This window comes from Strongylocentrotus purpuratus, unplaced genomic scaffold (genome assembly GCF_000002235.5).
Source record: "Strongylocentrotus purpuratus isolate Spur 01 unplaced genomic scaffold, Spur_5.0 spur5_scaffold_20, whole genome shotgun sequence".
Taxonomy (NCBI): Eukaryota; Metazoa; Echinodermata; class Echinoidea; order Camarodonta; family Strongylocentrotidae; genus Strongylocentrotus; species Strongylocentrotus purpuratus.
In genome coordinates, this window is record NW_022145606.1 from 40,516,838 (window position 1) to 40,532,845 (window position 16,008).

At 38.4% G+C, this 16,008-nt stretch overlaps 1 protein-coding gene across 1 annotated transcript; it reads right to left on the reverse strand.

Annotated features, from left to right (window-relative positions):
• Positions 1–1,031: 1,031 nt before the first annotated feature.
• On the reverse strand, positions 1,032–3,655 carry LOC115927728 (protein NLRC5-like). The gene is made up of 2 exons (XM_030993950.1): positions 2,213–3,655; positions 1,032–1,762 (listed from the first exon to the last, which is right to left on the reverse strand). Exons 1-2 carry the CDS (start codon positions 3,653–3,655, stop codon positions 1,241–1,243), a joined length of 1,965 nt encoding a protein of 654 aa, XP_030849810.1. The 3' UTR covers positions 1,032–1,240.
• Positions 3,656–16,008: the final 12,353 nt, after the last annotated feature.

The window sequence follows — 16,008 nt, forward strand, 5'->3', positions numbered from 1 at the left end:
CAATGTCGTTAGACAAGTAGAGTTGGACATGCATGGATGTAATGAATGGGACGGAAATGCATGAACCAATGCAATTCGTCCATCTTATTTTTAGCTCAGAAGTTGGGGAACGCTAGACCCTATTATTACTAGATCTAGTATTGATATTTATGTCAAATATCGTTCGGTTAAAAATGAGAAGAATACTTTCCTTCCACCAAAATTTGTTTTCAACAGAATGAATATTTTAGAAGAAAATGGAATTAACTCACTTTTTGAGGACCTCTCTTGCAGTAGTTTAGCGACGCATTTTTGTGGTTGACCTAAGTAACATCGACTAGCCTTGATCACAGAGCCCTTTGTTTAACCTAATTTATCAAGATCGATTCTAGCTAAATTTGATTCGATGAAACAGCTCAAGAGCATCAGTTTAAAGGCAAAAGTGATTCAGCCTTTAATAACAAATATATTTTCAAAGATATTCAGGCACGTAGCCACGGGGGGGGGGGGGGGCTTGGTTGAACTTTGTTAGACCCCTCCCCAGGACGTAGATCAATTACATGTAGATCTACCTAGGTCTATGTGCCCAACCCCCCCCCCCCCCCAACATCAAACTCTGGCTATGGGCCTGAAGGTATTTAAAATCGAAATTAATTTTAGATGATGAATCAACCTCCGGCGGGGGGGGGGGAATCGTGAAAACTAGTAATTTACCCTAGCCTAGTTTGGCATTGTTTAAGCTTCGAAAATTCACCAATTATAAGTCGAATTATGGTCTAGAATGCTACGATATAATTGTAATAGGGGTCTAATTATAATAATAATAATTAATGATAATGATAATTAATTTTATAACTTAAGGATAGAAAATCTATGGTTTGTATTTTAAGTCAACATGGACCCCGGGACATGGACTTACATTAATTTAGCTTCCGACGGTGCATAATCTTAATAATACATTCAACTGCATATTTTCTAGACCTATTACAATTTTGGATTTTTAATACATGCAGGCATTCAAATTATATTCATTGCTAGTGACTAAACCCTAGTCTACTTAAAAATTATAAAATAAGAATTGAGAGCGATAATCAAACAAAACCCATCTTAACTTTCAGTCAAAGACTTGGAAATTACACCCACGTTTTAACCTTTGCATCTTTTCACGCATTTGTATCATTATGCTTTACTACTGCAGAGTAACTAAATATAATCATCTAGTTGGATTTGAATTTATTTTATACTAGATTTGAACAAGAACCTACCTCACGTATGACATCGTCTTCACCCGTCTGCAGCACTCGATGAGGTAAACCAAGTCTTCCTCGTCTGTGCACTTCACCCAGTACAGTTTTAACTGCTGTAGCTTCTTGGTTTGTTCTCTGATCAGTAGACCCAGTCCTCTCATCGTCTCTCTCGATACACTGTTCTTCTCTGATGGGAGTGATAGCGGTGCTGTAAGCTCGATGTGTGTGAGCTGCTGTCCTCCGGCCCGACGAAGACCAGTCGTGATCTGAGGTATGTCTTTCTCTGCATCATCGATAGTGATATCGATATGTACCAAGCCAGGGAGCGATGAGAGCAGACCTTCATAGCTTTGTGACGTCAATCTCTTGGCTGATAGCTTTTCGACGGATGGAAGCTCATGAGTAGATGGGTGGAAACTGAGAGAGGAGTCTGAGATGGTCAGAGTACGTAGCATCGAAAATGATTCCAGGCAGGACCATAGTCCACTCGTCACGTCGGTAGTTAAAGTAGATCCCTCGAACTTTATAGTCATAACCTAGCGTAAAAATAGAAAGATAGAGAGATTAAAACAAAAGAGAGTTTAGTGACAGATTATACGAATTAAATGACATTAATTAGTTGATCTCTTTTTTTTTGCGGTAATCATTAAAATCAAGACTGTATAGCTTGATATTTTCTCAGAATATTATCCGGTAAGTAATGGGAGCTCCCTCCCCTACTCCTTTACATTAATAAGTAAAACATTTATTGCCTTGCTTGAGGCCGTCGATGGGCAAACATAGAATGATAATGACTATGTATCACGGTATTGATCGTTGTATCATGCAGTATGATTTATCACGATGCGGTTAATTATGAATAAGAATACATTTACAAAAAATATATTAGCGATTTGACTCATAGTAGCAGCAGAGAAATGAAAATGTAAACAATCTTTATGAAATCATTATTGTAAACATATTTTGTGAGATGAAAATGCGCATACCTGACGTTTAAGTTGCTTTGGAAGATTTTGCATCCCAACGACGGTGTAGACAGTCGGTGACTTCAGAACAATACTCTCTGCATTCACACATCTTTGAACCAACGAAGACACGTTTCCTTCAGTACCCTTGGTCTCTGATGAGCAGTCAAGAAGAATGCGATATCGCTCGCTCTCATCCAGATTACTGTTTGAAAGGAGCGCCTCCATTATTCGTATACAGAGGCTGTTATCCGTGCCAGCCGCGAATCGGAGGAGATGTTCATAGTCACCGATGTTTGCGTTGATCTTGAGCAATACACTGTCTAACTTGGAAATCTGCCAGGGCCATTGACGTTTTCTCGATTTAGCTTTAGCAGCAAGGTATTTCCCAGCCGAGTGTTCTTGAGCGAGTTTGTGATAAAACTCAATGGTAATGGAAGTGGTCTTGTGAGATCGTGGGAGCCTTGTGGGTGTAACAGTCATCTTGGATAATATCCCAAGCTCACATGCCCTATCAAGGATATAAGGAACTCTTCGGAAATCATGAGGCGTGAAGACTAACTTTTTAGAGTCGTCGAGTAGACCAGCTAGAGCAACCTTACCCAGTTTACGAATGATTTCGCCAAGATTTTCATCCGTTATTTGTTTGCCTTTTGATGTTGCTCGGGCATTGGCATGGTGCATCAGAAAATCATTCACACTGTCTAATAATTCTGTTTGAGTTGTAGTTTTAGTGTTCAAAAGCTCCTCGCTCCATAAGTGACAGACCATGAGACAAAATAAAGGTGTTTTGACAAGTTCATTAATCAGTGGTTGGTCATCAAGGTAAACCTTCAGACCACGCCCCCTATCAGGACTCGAAGTCGAGGCAAAGAATTTGTCGGTGTACTCACGTGAACTCTCTTGCGAGAATCCTTCGATCCACATCTTTGTGTATACCCTTGAAAGATCATCTTGATTGAAGAAGTTCTCTAGGTGAGGGCGTGTTGTTACAAGTACCCGACACTCTGGAAATTCCTCCCAGCGGATGACACTTACCATATTGCTCTCTAAGCTTCGGTTTGAAGAAGAAATGCCGGCATACTCATCCAGTCCGTCTAGTATGATGTGACAGATTTCCTGATTCTCTCTGATGAAACTCTCCAGACCCTCTGGCGTGAGATCATGAACATCACTCAAAAGATGTGATTTGATGGCTTCTCCGATCGATGTAAGCTGACTTGTGTTTCGGAATTTCACAACAAACAACAGTGGCAGGTGTTCTAATGCTGACCCCCTTTCTCTATGAACCCAGTCATAAGCCATCTTAGCAACAGCCGTGGTCTTCCCTCGTCCAGCCGGGGCCGAAATGAGGATTCGAGCTGGCAGTTTGCCGTTTACTTTCGTTGAAAATATTTCAGCAACAGAGCCCTGGAGTTTTTCCTTTTTGTTCATGTCTTGTCCACGAGCGTCCTTCTTCACCATCGTGACAACCGTGTGCATATCTTCGAACTCAGCGTAATCATTGCGATCCCACGGTTTCATTGGAATTTTGCACAGTTGATCTAGATACTTATTCTTCAACTTTTCGCGACATTGCTGAACAGTCAAGGATGGCGAGATCTGCTTACTGGAGATATCTGAAACGATACAAGCATATAATACAAAATGTCTTATTGTACTCTCGCAATATCAGCCCCTTCCCTTTCCGACTTAGTATGGTTCCGTAAGTAATTATTTCTTGTTCGAATACATCAAGATTCATTGTTCCGATGTTTCTCCTCTTCCCCACGAAGAAACGGGCTGGAAACACGCTTAAAGGAAAGGGTTCTCCCCAAAAACATACACACAACATACACATAAAAAAAAAATAGGGGGGGGGTTAACCCTACCCCTCCCCCCACCCCCCTGCGAACGCCTGTGCGAGCCAAATACTGGTACGTAATATTGACCATGCATTGACGCGAAGCGCGGAAGCTATTACGTTTCATTAAATCATTAGAGAAAAAAGACGATTCGTTGTACTGTTCTCGACTCTTAATCCTTGTCTAAATATAGTTCCCCCATCTCTTGCGCGAAGCGCGGAAGCTTTGACATTTCATATAATCATTAGAGAAACAAGACGATTCGTTGTACCGTTCTCGAAAATAATCTTCGTCTGAATTCAGTTTACCCCCCCCCCTCCCGCGCGAAGCGTGGAAGCTTTTACGTTTCATTAAATCATTAGAGAAAGAAGACGATTCGTTGAACCGTCCTCGACTCTTAATTCTCGTCTGAATTCTGTTCCCCCTCCCCCACCCCTTCCGCGCGAAGCGCGGAAGCTATTACGCTTCATTAAATCATTAGAGAAAAAAGACGATTCGTTGTACTGTTCTCGACTCTTAATCGTTGTCTAAATTTAGTTCCCCATCTCTTGCGCGAAGCGCGGAAGCTTTGACATTTCATATAATCATTAGAGAAACAAGACGATTCGTTGTACCGTTCTCGAAAATAATCCTCGCCTGAATTCAGTTTACCCCCCCCCCTCCCGCGCGAAGCGCGGAAGCTTTTACGTTTCATTAAATCATTAGAGAAAGAAGACGATTATTTGAACCGTCCTCGACTCTTAATTCTCGTCTGAATTCAGTTCCCCTCCCCCCCCCCCTCCCGCGCGAAGCGCGAAAGCTATTACGTTTCATTAAATCATTAGAGAAAAAAGACGATTCGTTGTACTGTTCTCGACTCTTAATCCTTGTCTAAATTTAGTTCCCCCATCTCTTGCGCGAAGCGCGGAAGCTTTGACATGTCATATAATCATTAGAGAAACAAGACGATTCGTTGTACCGTTCTCGAAAATAATCCTCGTCTGAATTCAGTTTACCCCCCCCCCCTCCCGCGCGAAGCGCGGAAGCTATTACATTTCATTAAATCATTAGAGAAAAATAACGATTCGTTGTACCGTTCTTGACTCTTATTCCTTACCTCAATTTAGCCCCCCCCCCCCTCCCGCGCAGCAAAGCGCGGAAGCTTTTTACGTTTCATTAAATCATTAGAGAAAGAAGACGATTCGTACAATAAACAAAATCTCGTGAAAATCACGTCAATATCAAGGTATCGACTTGAGGAGAGTTACGTTCTTCAAACACCGGACATTTACGTAAATGTGTTAATACGTTTATTGCATTAGGTAACTTAAAACACACGTACACTAAATCACGCAATTGTCACTGCAATATCACCATTATAATAACGTGATTATCCCTACCTTGGAGACCATGGTTTGTAAACCTAATACTCCCGTGTTTATTTGGTTATGAAATTACATCTTCATACACGAAATTATCGCGTCACAGAAACACGTGAAGCGTTAGTGATAGTTTTAGTCAAAATATCTGCGTGAAATTCACGTGAATATTACGAGGCTGACTTGAGATGAATCATGTTCTTCATTCACGTGAAATTTACGTCGAAGAGGTAGGATGTTACTGTAACCCGCGTTCAACCCAATAATTACGCAAATGTTACACAATAAATGAACCAAAATAATGACGTTCTCATTCCGTTTCTTGTGTCTTGGATCTTCCATAATTACGTCCAGGCGTGCCGGAAGCAGTTTGGGATTGAAGGGGGTTGGGTGGGGGGGGGGGGGAGGAGGTGGGTGCAAACATCCCAGAAGAGAAAGCTAGTTGCAACTGGTCCAGTTGATGAACCATTTAATGCCAACTGGTAACCCTGGAAATTGAAATGGGCTAAATGATCCAGTTGATCCAGGCCAGTTATAATTCAACTGGTCTAGCTGAGCCATTAGAACCATTTGGTAAAACTTCCAACCAGTTGAACAGCAACAATACTTCAGTACTGGTACGTCTGTATTTCCAATGTAAGGGCATTGGTAATAAGTAGACTTACATAATTACGAAAAAATTTCGTATACTTGTACTTTATTGAAATTATTTTAGTTCACAGTTAATGTTTCCCTTATTCATGTTTAACTAAATGTAATTTATACGAAGTAGCGAAATGTCCTAATAACTGGTAATTTATATTTGTAGTATTTTCGAAATGAATTGCAAATAACAAAATCATCAGTAATTAAGAAATAAGCTGTAAATTCAGATAAATTGTTTAAAAAACATAGATCTGCACGCACCCCATATTCAATATGCAAATTAATTGGTGTCAGCTGGGTCAACTCGAAATATGCCAACGCTCAGTCATCAACTGGTGCAACTGGAAATATGCACACTCTAGTGACCAACTGGTGCAATGAAAATATGCCAACAGTCAGTTATCAACTGGTGAACATAGAAATATGCCAACAGTCACGGGATTATCACCACGGAACATGGTAACTGTGAAACCATCAAGACACCCAAGAATAACTCATTTTCACACATGGAAAACACGGAATACCCAGCTTATATTAATAATCCGTTTGAGTCACGCGATCATCACCGCGGAACTGCTGGCAACTTTGATTACGATTTAAATAGGTGTTTTAAGACACCTAATCATGACTAATTTTTAACACCTAAAAGTCACGTATGCCCTGCTTAGATTAATATTCCGTTTGAGTCACAAGATCATCACCGCGGAGCTGCTGGCAACTTTGATTACCATTTCAATAGGTGTTTTAAGACACCTAATAATTACTAATTTTTCACACCTAAATATCACGGATTCACAGCTTAGATTAGTAATCAGTTTTAACTACGTAATCATCACCAAGAAAGTTATGGTAACTTTGAAACCATTTAAATAAGTGTTTTAGACACCTAATAATGACTAATATTCCACACCTAAAAGTCACGTATGACCAGCTTAGATCAATAATCCGTTTGAGTCACGAGATCATCACCGCGGAACTTATGGCAACTTTGACTACCATTTAAAAAGGTGTTTTAAAACACTTAATAATTACTAATTTTCACACCTACATATCACGTTTTCAAAGCTTAGATTAGTAATCAGCTTGAGCCACGTGATCATAACCAAGAAATTCATGGTAACTTTGAAACCTTTTAAAGAGGTGTGTAAGACACCTCAGAATTACTAGTTGAATATAACCAGAGATTCACGGACAGAACAATAAGACGATTAGCCGGTGTAAGTAACGTGATTATTACCATCAACTTTGGATAACCTGTGAAACCAATCAATAAAGGTGCTTACAAGACCAAATAATTACGTATTTATCGCCACCATCGGTTAACTGACAAAAAACTCGTTGCTTGGTCAAGTGGTTATTTGGTCATAAACACTTGATTTACAGAGGTAAGTGGAATCACGTTACTCCAGTCGCGTGATAAACTGGTGGTTTTTAGGTTAGATGAAAACGTGAACAGGAGTACCTTTTTTGTTTAAATGAAGGCACGTGTCGATAACGTTTAAATCAAGTTCAAAAGGCACTATACTTTAAAATCACTTAAAATACACTCCCAAAAGAGGTTACTTTTTAGTGTTCTGTTTATTGGGGTATTACCATTCTCGTCTCTTAACCCTTGTCTCAGTTCAGTTTTCCCCTCCCGTTATTATAACATTATTTAAGAAAAAAGACGATTCGCTGTAACATTCTCTTCTCTTAATCCTTGTCTCAGTTCAGTCCCCCCCCCCCCCCCCCTCCTGCGCGAAGGCTTTGACATTTCATTAAATTATTAGAGAAAGAAGACAATCGTTGTACCGTTTTCGACTCTTAATCCTTGTCTGGATTTCAAAAAAATGTTTTTTTGCCTGCTCCTTTTTCTTCCTACGTCCTCTTCCTTTTTTGTCCTCTCTTATTTTGGCCGGCTTTTTTTTTTGGGGGGGGCGCCCCACCGCCCCCTGGCTACGCGCCTGCTGTCAGATGAACATATTTTGATACCTTGTCCGCCCCCGGAAACTCAGGGGTTTAAGGCAATAAATTACGGTCGGATAAGCATTCAGGGTCCCGCCTTAGGCCCCCTGGTGGGGTCTAGGGTGCGGAAACCCCAGAATCTCAAGGGTTCTAGGCACTAAATTGCGGTCAGATGAGTATAAAGGGGCCCGCCTTAGAGCCCTTAGTTGGGTCCCGGGGCAGAGCCCCTGTAAACTCAGGGGTTTTAGCGTTTAATTACGGTCAGATTGGCATTGTTAATGCCATATTTTGTTGTGACACTGAAAGTTAACTATTCTTTCTTTCTTGCTCTCTTTCTTTCTATTTCTCTTTAATATTCTTTTTTCAAAAAATTCGGAGGGGGGAGGAGGGAGCTGGAAGCTCCCGATCCCCCCCCCCCCCCCTCGTTCCACGGGCCCTGACATGTAGGCATCTCAAGAGGCATATTTATTGCCTGGCTGTAAATTTAGGAATTTGTCATTTTACAACAAAAGCATAAAAAAGTATAATTTACTAAAAAATGAGAAAAAATCTCGGAAAATTATGTCATTTCAGCATTAAGTGTAAACCACAGTTATAGAATAAGTGATAAACCACGATTAAATTCTATTTTCTCCGAGAAAATAGAATTTTTTCTTTCCATTTCCTTCCTTCTCTCTTATTTTTTGATTGGGGGGGGGGAGGCAACAGCCTAGGAGGCGAGGCCCCCCGATCTTCCTTCCTCCTTTTATTTTCTTCTTCCTCTTCTTTCTTTCCCTTTCTCTCCTCTTTCCCTTCTTTTCCTTCTCTCTCTCTCTCTCTCTCTCTCGCTCTCTCTTTCCCCCTTTTTTTCCTTCTTTTTTTCCCTTCTTTTTTTCCTTCTTTTCTTTTCCTTCTTTTTTTTCCAATGGGGGGGGGGGCGGGCCCCCGGTCCCCCCTGGATCCGCCACTGGGTTGCATTGTTTGCTTGTTAATAGCTGTTGGCTATTAACTGATACTTTGCCTTGCCAATTTAAATCAGGGAGCAGAAAAGTCTCGTATTTGAACATACAAATTCTGGTCAGCCTGAATAGTAGAATAGTATCGACTCGATCCTTGAAATTTTCTTGCTTTAGAAATTATAAGGTTTTTTTAAGAGGGCTCCCTAATTGTTGTCTGACATATAAGAGTGCAACCATGCAGGGAGGCAGAGAATGCAACCAAAGTGTTAATCAAGGTTCGACTTTTACTCTTTACGCTTATCCAGAAGAAACGGTAATATGGAGCACACCAAACTCATATAATAAATTAGAATATAATTATATGGCCTCATATCACAATCTTACCTGGGCTAGTCTGCACTGGAGTCTTCTTGTGGCCATGTAAGTCCTGCTGGTTAGGTAGATATCGACCTGTAGGAGATTCACAGTGTATTCTGTTATTGCTTGTAAAATAGCATAGGCAGGAACACTATAGCAATACAAACTGGTTTTCATATAATACAATTGAAGGACAGAAGCAACTCAATTGATGATGATAAACACTTAAAAAGAAAAGGTATTTTCAATTTATTTCAGATATCCTTATTTAAAATAAACTGTTTTAAGCCCTGTAATAATTAAAGCATTGAAGCATCGGCAAACACGTGTTTTCCAAATCAAATGCTCGACGAGTTTAACTAGTAATAGAGGTATAGAGGTTTTAGTAGTTTAATAGCAGCAGCAGTAGGAGTAGATATAGAAGAATAAGAAGTGGTAGTAGGAGAGGTATTTGTAGTAATATTAGTAGTAGTAGTAGTAGTAGTAGTAGTAGTACAAGTAGTAGGAGGGGTTGATATGTTGTAGTAATAGTAGTATATGTTTAGTGGTACTAGTTGTAGTAGTTGTAGGCATAATCGTACTAGTAGGAGTATACTAGTATGTATAGTGGTATAAATAGTAGTAGTAAAGCTCGTAGTACTACTAGTAGTAGGCTTAGTAGTATCACTAGTAGTAGAAGTAGTAGTATAACTAGTAGAGTATCTTTAGAAGTAGAGTTAGCAGTAATGGTAGTAGAAGTAGTAGTAGTTGTTGTATTTTTAATCATAGTAGAAGTTATAGTAGAATATAGTTTTAGTATTAGTAATAGTAGCAGTATGCCTATAAGAGTTGTAGTTTATTAATTGTATTTATTTATTAGTCTGTTTTTAGTAGGGTGGCTCCATCAGTAGTTCAATACTGTTTTCCGTGGAGGCCCTACAACATAAATACACAATTTACAAACATATTGATGTAAACAATCCAAATCGAAACAAAATGAATTAGGTTACAACATTTTCGAACAAAAAAAAAGAAACAAAAACAACACAATGGACCAGTTCAATGATTTAAATTATTATAACGCCAAAACAAAAGATTAAATAAAGAATTTGATGGCGCATTTCTTAAACAATTAGGTAAACTATTCCAAAAAGCCGCACCATCAAATGAAAAACTTTGTTTTCCCATTTGGGTTTTTATTTTGGGTAAAATTAATTCTGCGTTTTGTGGTAGTAGTAGTAGTAGTAGTAGTAGTAGTAGTAGTAGTAGTAGTAGTAGTTGTAGTATAGGTAGTTGTTATGGTAGTAGTAGTAGTAGTAGTAGTAGTAGTAGTAGTAGTATAAATAGTAATAGTAGAAGAAGTAAATAGTAGTATAGAGTTGGAGTAGTAGTAGCAGTCAGGCGTGGTAGTAATAATGAGAATACAGCATTGTTTTATATGTTCAGGAGTCTATCTATAAATTAGTGTTACGGAACGATATAGCATATCAAAATAATAATTTCCCCGCTTTATTCGGCTAGGGGCCGACAATCCATGATAATAATAGGAAGTTTTCCCACTCGATTTTTTTTTTTAGGTTTAGGGGATGCATGTGGCTACTTGTAAACTATACGCACATTTCCTACAACGATTTATTATTGAAAATCACTAGGGAAAGACGTTTACTTTTAAAAATTGTGAGCAAGATAATAAACCGCTTGATTCAAAGCATGAAACTTGTTCTCATAATATTATTGGCAGTATTATAGGACCTATATATACATGTATTTCTATGAACCCAGTGTAATTCAAAAAAAGTTTTACCTTCTGATAGTCTTTCACCTAATTCACCAAATCGTAATTCATGAAGTTTGCTCGCTAGTATGGAACGCGTTTGGGTGCTGTCTCCTTGGTTGTTATTCCATTTGATGAGGAGCTCCACCAGAGCTTCGTTAACGTTGTTGAGATGTTTGACGATGTTTGATTGACTTACGGCGTATGAATACCCAAGAGCGTTGCACAGTTTAGAGTATTTGCCCGGACCTATGTCTTCAGCTAATGATATCAGCTCGATTTCCTGCAAAGGCTCCATAATGCTGTGGAAAATCATAATATAGACAGAATACATTATGTGATATAAACTCCATTTCCTGTAAAGTCTCCATAATAATTATAAACAGACAATACATTATCTTTTCTTTTTAAAGCAAAGATTTATGGTACTTGATCCAAACATCGGTACATTAAAGCAAGAAAGGTGCATACCTTTATTATTCAAATTGCAGCAGCAAATCTTACACATTTTTCAAACATTCTTTGCAAAGCGAATATAAAAATATCACCGTGAGCAAAAATTCATGTTAAGATACAAATAATTCCTATTCAATGTCCTTATCACATCATGATCATATATATGGCTTATACCCAGTGAATAAGATCGATCTTATTTACTGGGTGTAAGCCCCAAATATGTTCAAATAATTGAAATTTCTCCCAGGAAGCATTACATTTAATATAACTTTTATCAAAAATAGCAATTATAAACTATAATTGTATTTTGGAAAGCCCTATAATTATCAAGCCAGTTAATGGTCAATTCGTAACAGTAGAATACAGAATTCAGCAGTGGATACTCTCAAAACGCATATCAAAGTATAGCGGTACTATAGAGTATACTATCTGAAATAAACTAGATAAAGTTTGGTGTAAGTCAGTTGCGTAGCTCCAAATAGGGGGGGAGGGCAAATGGCACATGCATGTATCCAGTTGTATTGCGAGAGAGAGAGAGAGAGAGAGAGAGGGGGGAGGGGAAGAGAGAGAGAGAGAGAGAAAGAGAGAGAGAGAGATGGTGGGCGGTTTGACTCCGGGTTAAAATTCAATTTTCTTTCAGATCATTCATCATGTTACTAATGAATTTATCTGTCATGCGATTGCCATGTGACGGTACGTGAAAATAGTACCACAATGTCATGTATCGTCATCAAAATATTCAAATAGTATTGAAGAGACGATGAACAAAGAATAATAATATTATTCGTTTGGGAAATATTCTTTTATATCTCACTCTTTCTCTGCTAAATCCACCGAACAGTGAAATCAACAGAGCGGCGTCTAATGCGACACGAATTATCATGAGTCAAACCTGACAAAGGGAATTGCCATGTCATGGTTGAATCAAAGAGTAGCAATGGGGAGCGAATATTGCTTACATTGAGTAATCTTGCCTGTTTGTAAAAGCCAGTTAAAAATATTTGGCAGCAGGCATGAAATACTACAGGAGCACGACCTTTAATTAATTGCACTGGAATTTTCTAACTTAAAGTGAATGTATTTGTTTCCAAAATAGAGATTGCTCTATATTCTTTTCTTAAATAATCAGTATCTACTTTCTCTCCTTAGGTAATTATAATTAGAGTTAACTTCATCATTCTAGTTTCAAGATTTCCTTTAAAATTATTTGTTTTAATTATCTGTCTGGAATGAGCTAGATAATGTTGTAAATCAGTGGCGTAGCTTAAAGGGGGGGGGGGGCAAGAGGGTTCCAATCGTATTTCAATAGACGATGGAAATCTTGGTGCCCTATCCGACCCACAATGTCGAAAGTATCCAAGCAAATATACATAAGCTCATGTAATGTAAATTGACTTGTTAAATGACTGAACGCAAGAAAAGAATGAAAACTGGATGACCCTTTGTTTTTTGAGAAAGGTATTAGAGATGTAATATTTAAAGTGAGACGCATTTACCTTACAATGAAAATATGTCATATAGACGATATAAATATTATTCTAACTGTAGGTCAAGTGAATCTAGCAGACTGAGAGGAGGATTAGGAGTCCTTTTTAAACAACCTCTTGTAAAGGGAACTACCATTATTGAAAGAACCTGTAGTGAATATATGTGGCTGAAGCTCAGGCAAATTAATTGTTCGGCTTTAAACATGATATTTATATATGCCTAATATACACACTACCTGCCAATTCATCATAAACATTGAGAATACCGGTATGTTGGCTCAGTCAGTAGAGCGTCCGCCTCACAACCGGGAGGTCGTGGGCCGCGACATACCAAAATACGTTAAAAGACGGGAGTTTTTATCTGACCCTAAAAGCACTCATTTTGTTAGGCGACAATGGGACATATAAAGGAAGGTACACTTATCAAGTTATATCGAAGGAGAAATCCACTTAGAAAGGAAAAGGGACACGTGTCAAAGTAAACAGGACATATATGAGAGAGGTGAACATAACCACGTCTCCAACCTAAAATGGTGCACTTAAAAGTAGGGGTGAGGGAAATTTATTACAAAGTTAAAGGGGCACTTTTTATGCCTAAAAAGGCACTCAGATATGTAAAGGGGCCTTCATTAGAATGGGAAATATATAATAAAAAGGAAAGGGGCATTTATAAAAAATCAGAGAAGCACTTGTCAAAGTTAAGTGGCACTTATCAGATTTTAATAGGGCCACGAACATGTATGAGAAGGGGGGAAGGGGCACTTGTCAAAGTAAAATGGGCAACTATCAGATTTAGATAGGACTCTTACCAGAGGTGAAAGGGGGGCACTTATGAGAAGGGAAACAGGGGCATATATCAAAGTCATAAATAAAACATTGGAAATAGAATGTGCAAGACATGAATGTGATCAAGCAATCAAGATGTTCATGTTAATCCTCCAGCACAACTAACCCATTCATAAATTTGAAGACAATAATTAATGGCATTTTGCCTATCATCAAGACAATAAACCCAAGGGATAAAAATGTATTTGAAACGCCTTCAAATGAAGATCTATATTTACCTTATTGACGTTGATATAGTGTAAAATATTTCATCACTAAAATGTACCAGTGGCGGATCCAGGGGGGGGGGGGGGGGGGGGCCCGACCCCCCCCCCCCCCCCTTGAGAAAAAAAATCATGTAAAATCACGTGATTTTTACCTTTTTGGTGCTCAAGGGGGGGGGGGTGCAAATTGAATTTTTTTTGAGGATCAAAAAAAAAAAAAAATGTGCTCATTACCACCCTCCCCCCTCCCCCCCCCCCCCCCCCCCCCCCCCCACTGATTGACTTTTCGGCGCGATTTTCAAATTTTCGGGAGCAAAAAAAAAAAAAAGTTGGGCCCCCTCCCCTAAGAAATCCTGGATCAGCGCTACAACCAATCGACAGTTCCCTCTCTTGTTTGTTCGCTAAATTCAATCAACTGAAATCTTGTTAGACCGGTTTACAATGTATTGTCATTATTCGCACTTTCTTCGTCTCTCTCTCTCTCTCTCTCTATGTCTCTTTCTCTTTCTCTTTCTCCCTTTCTCTAGTTTTTTCTCTCTCTTTGTCCTTTCTCTCCTCTCCTCTCCCACTATTTCTCTATTTCTGTCTTGTATTTCCTTTATTCAATTTTTTGACAATGTGATAATTACTCATTAATAATTTTCACCAATATGTATAGGTCATTGACATTCACCAATGTTGAACAGTATAATAACGAATCCATAATGGCATTCGTATTAATGTATCATTTTACATTTCCGTATTATGTGCATTTTACTTTTACAATTTTTTTTGGTCATAAATTTAACTCTCCTTTTTTCTTCTCCTTTTCCTTTCCATCTTCCTCCCTTCCACTTTTCAATATTTATTTCTTCTTTCTTCTCAATTCACTGACAAACTGATTATCACCATTATATATTTTACAAAAAGTTTTTCCCCTTTTTTGCGTACATTAAGTTATTACTGAATTTTTAAATCAACTGTTTTTAATCCATTTGTATATGATACAATGTGAACAATGTATTTAAACTTATTACTGAATTTTAAATTAACTGTTTTTTAATGCATTTTTATATGATACATTGTGAGCCAATTATTGTTAGTCTTTGGACTTTTTATTTTGGTATATTTGTAATAAAACCGAAATTGAATTGAATTGAATTGATACAAACATTCTATCTTGCAAATATCACGTTTTGATACTCACTATTGTTAATCGTTCACTTCAAAAGACCAGTCAATTACAAACCTAGGACAACGTTAAAAAAATGAGGCCTTAACTTCATCATCCCTGTTTTCAGTTTGTTTATTTATTGTAAGATTTGGGATCTGTAAGATTACTGTCTGGGATAATGTACACAAACATGTAAATAAGTGGCGTAGCCCCAAACGTTGTGGGGTAGGGGGCGGACTCCACTACCCAACAAAAGGGCGTGTGCATTTCTCCGATTATATTGAGAGAGAAAGAGAGAGAGAGAGAGAGAGAGAGAGAGAGAGAGAAAAGGAGAGAGAGAGAGAGGGGGGAGGGAGTAGAGGATGGTCCGGCTTCAACTCAGTTTCGTTTCAAAATATTCAACCTGGTTCTGATAAAAATATCTGCCATGTTGCGATACAAACTGGTACCACAGTCTCGTTTATTGTCATACAAATATTCAAAAAGTATTGAAGAGACGATGAAAAAATATCGTCGGTATCGTGAGAATATGCGTTTAGCTCTCTGCTAAAACCCCCGAACAATGGAATCAACAGAGCGAAATCGAATATGACACGAATTAATATGAGATCAAGCTGAACGAATGAATTGCCACGTCATGGTTGTATTAAAGAACAGCAATGACCAACGATTGTTGCTCAAAATCATCAACAATGCGAATATTGCTTTCCCCTAAAAGGTACCACGGGATATTGGGCCATACTCATTCAAATTAAAGTTTGTCGGGGCAAATAAATTCAGAAATAAAGTAAAGTAGAAAAAAATAATAACTTTGAAAATAAGAATACTTAACA

Excerpts from the sequence above, each read along its gene's own strand:
- LOC115927728 (XM_030993950.1), bottom strand. The coding sequence starts at position 3,655 with ATGGTGAAGAAGGACGCTCGTGGACAAGACATGAACAAAAAGGAAAAA. Across the intron at positions 1,763-2,212 it reads CAAAGCAACTTAAACGTCAG|GTTATGACTATAAAGTTCGA; the intron begins GTATGCGCATTT and ends TTTTTACGCTAG.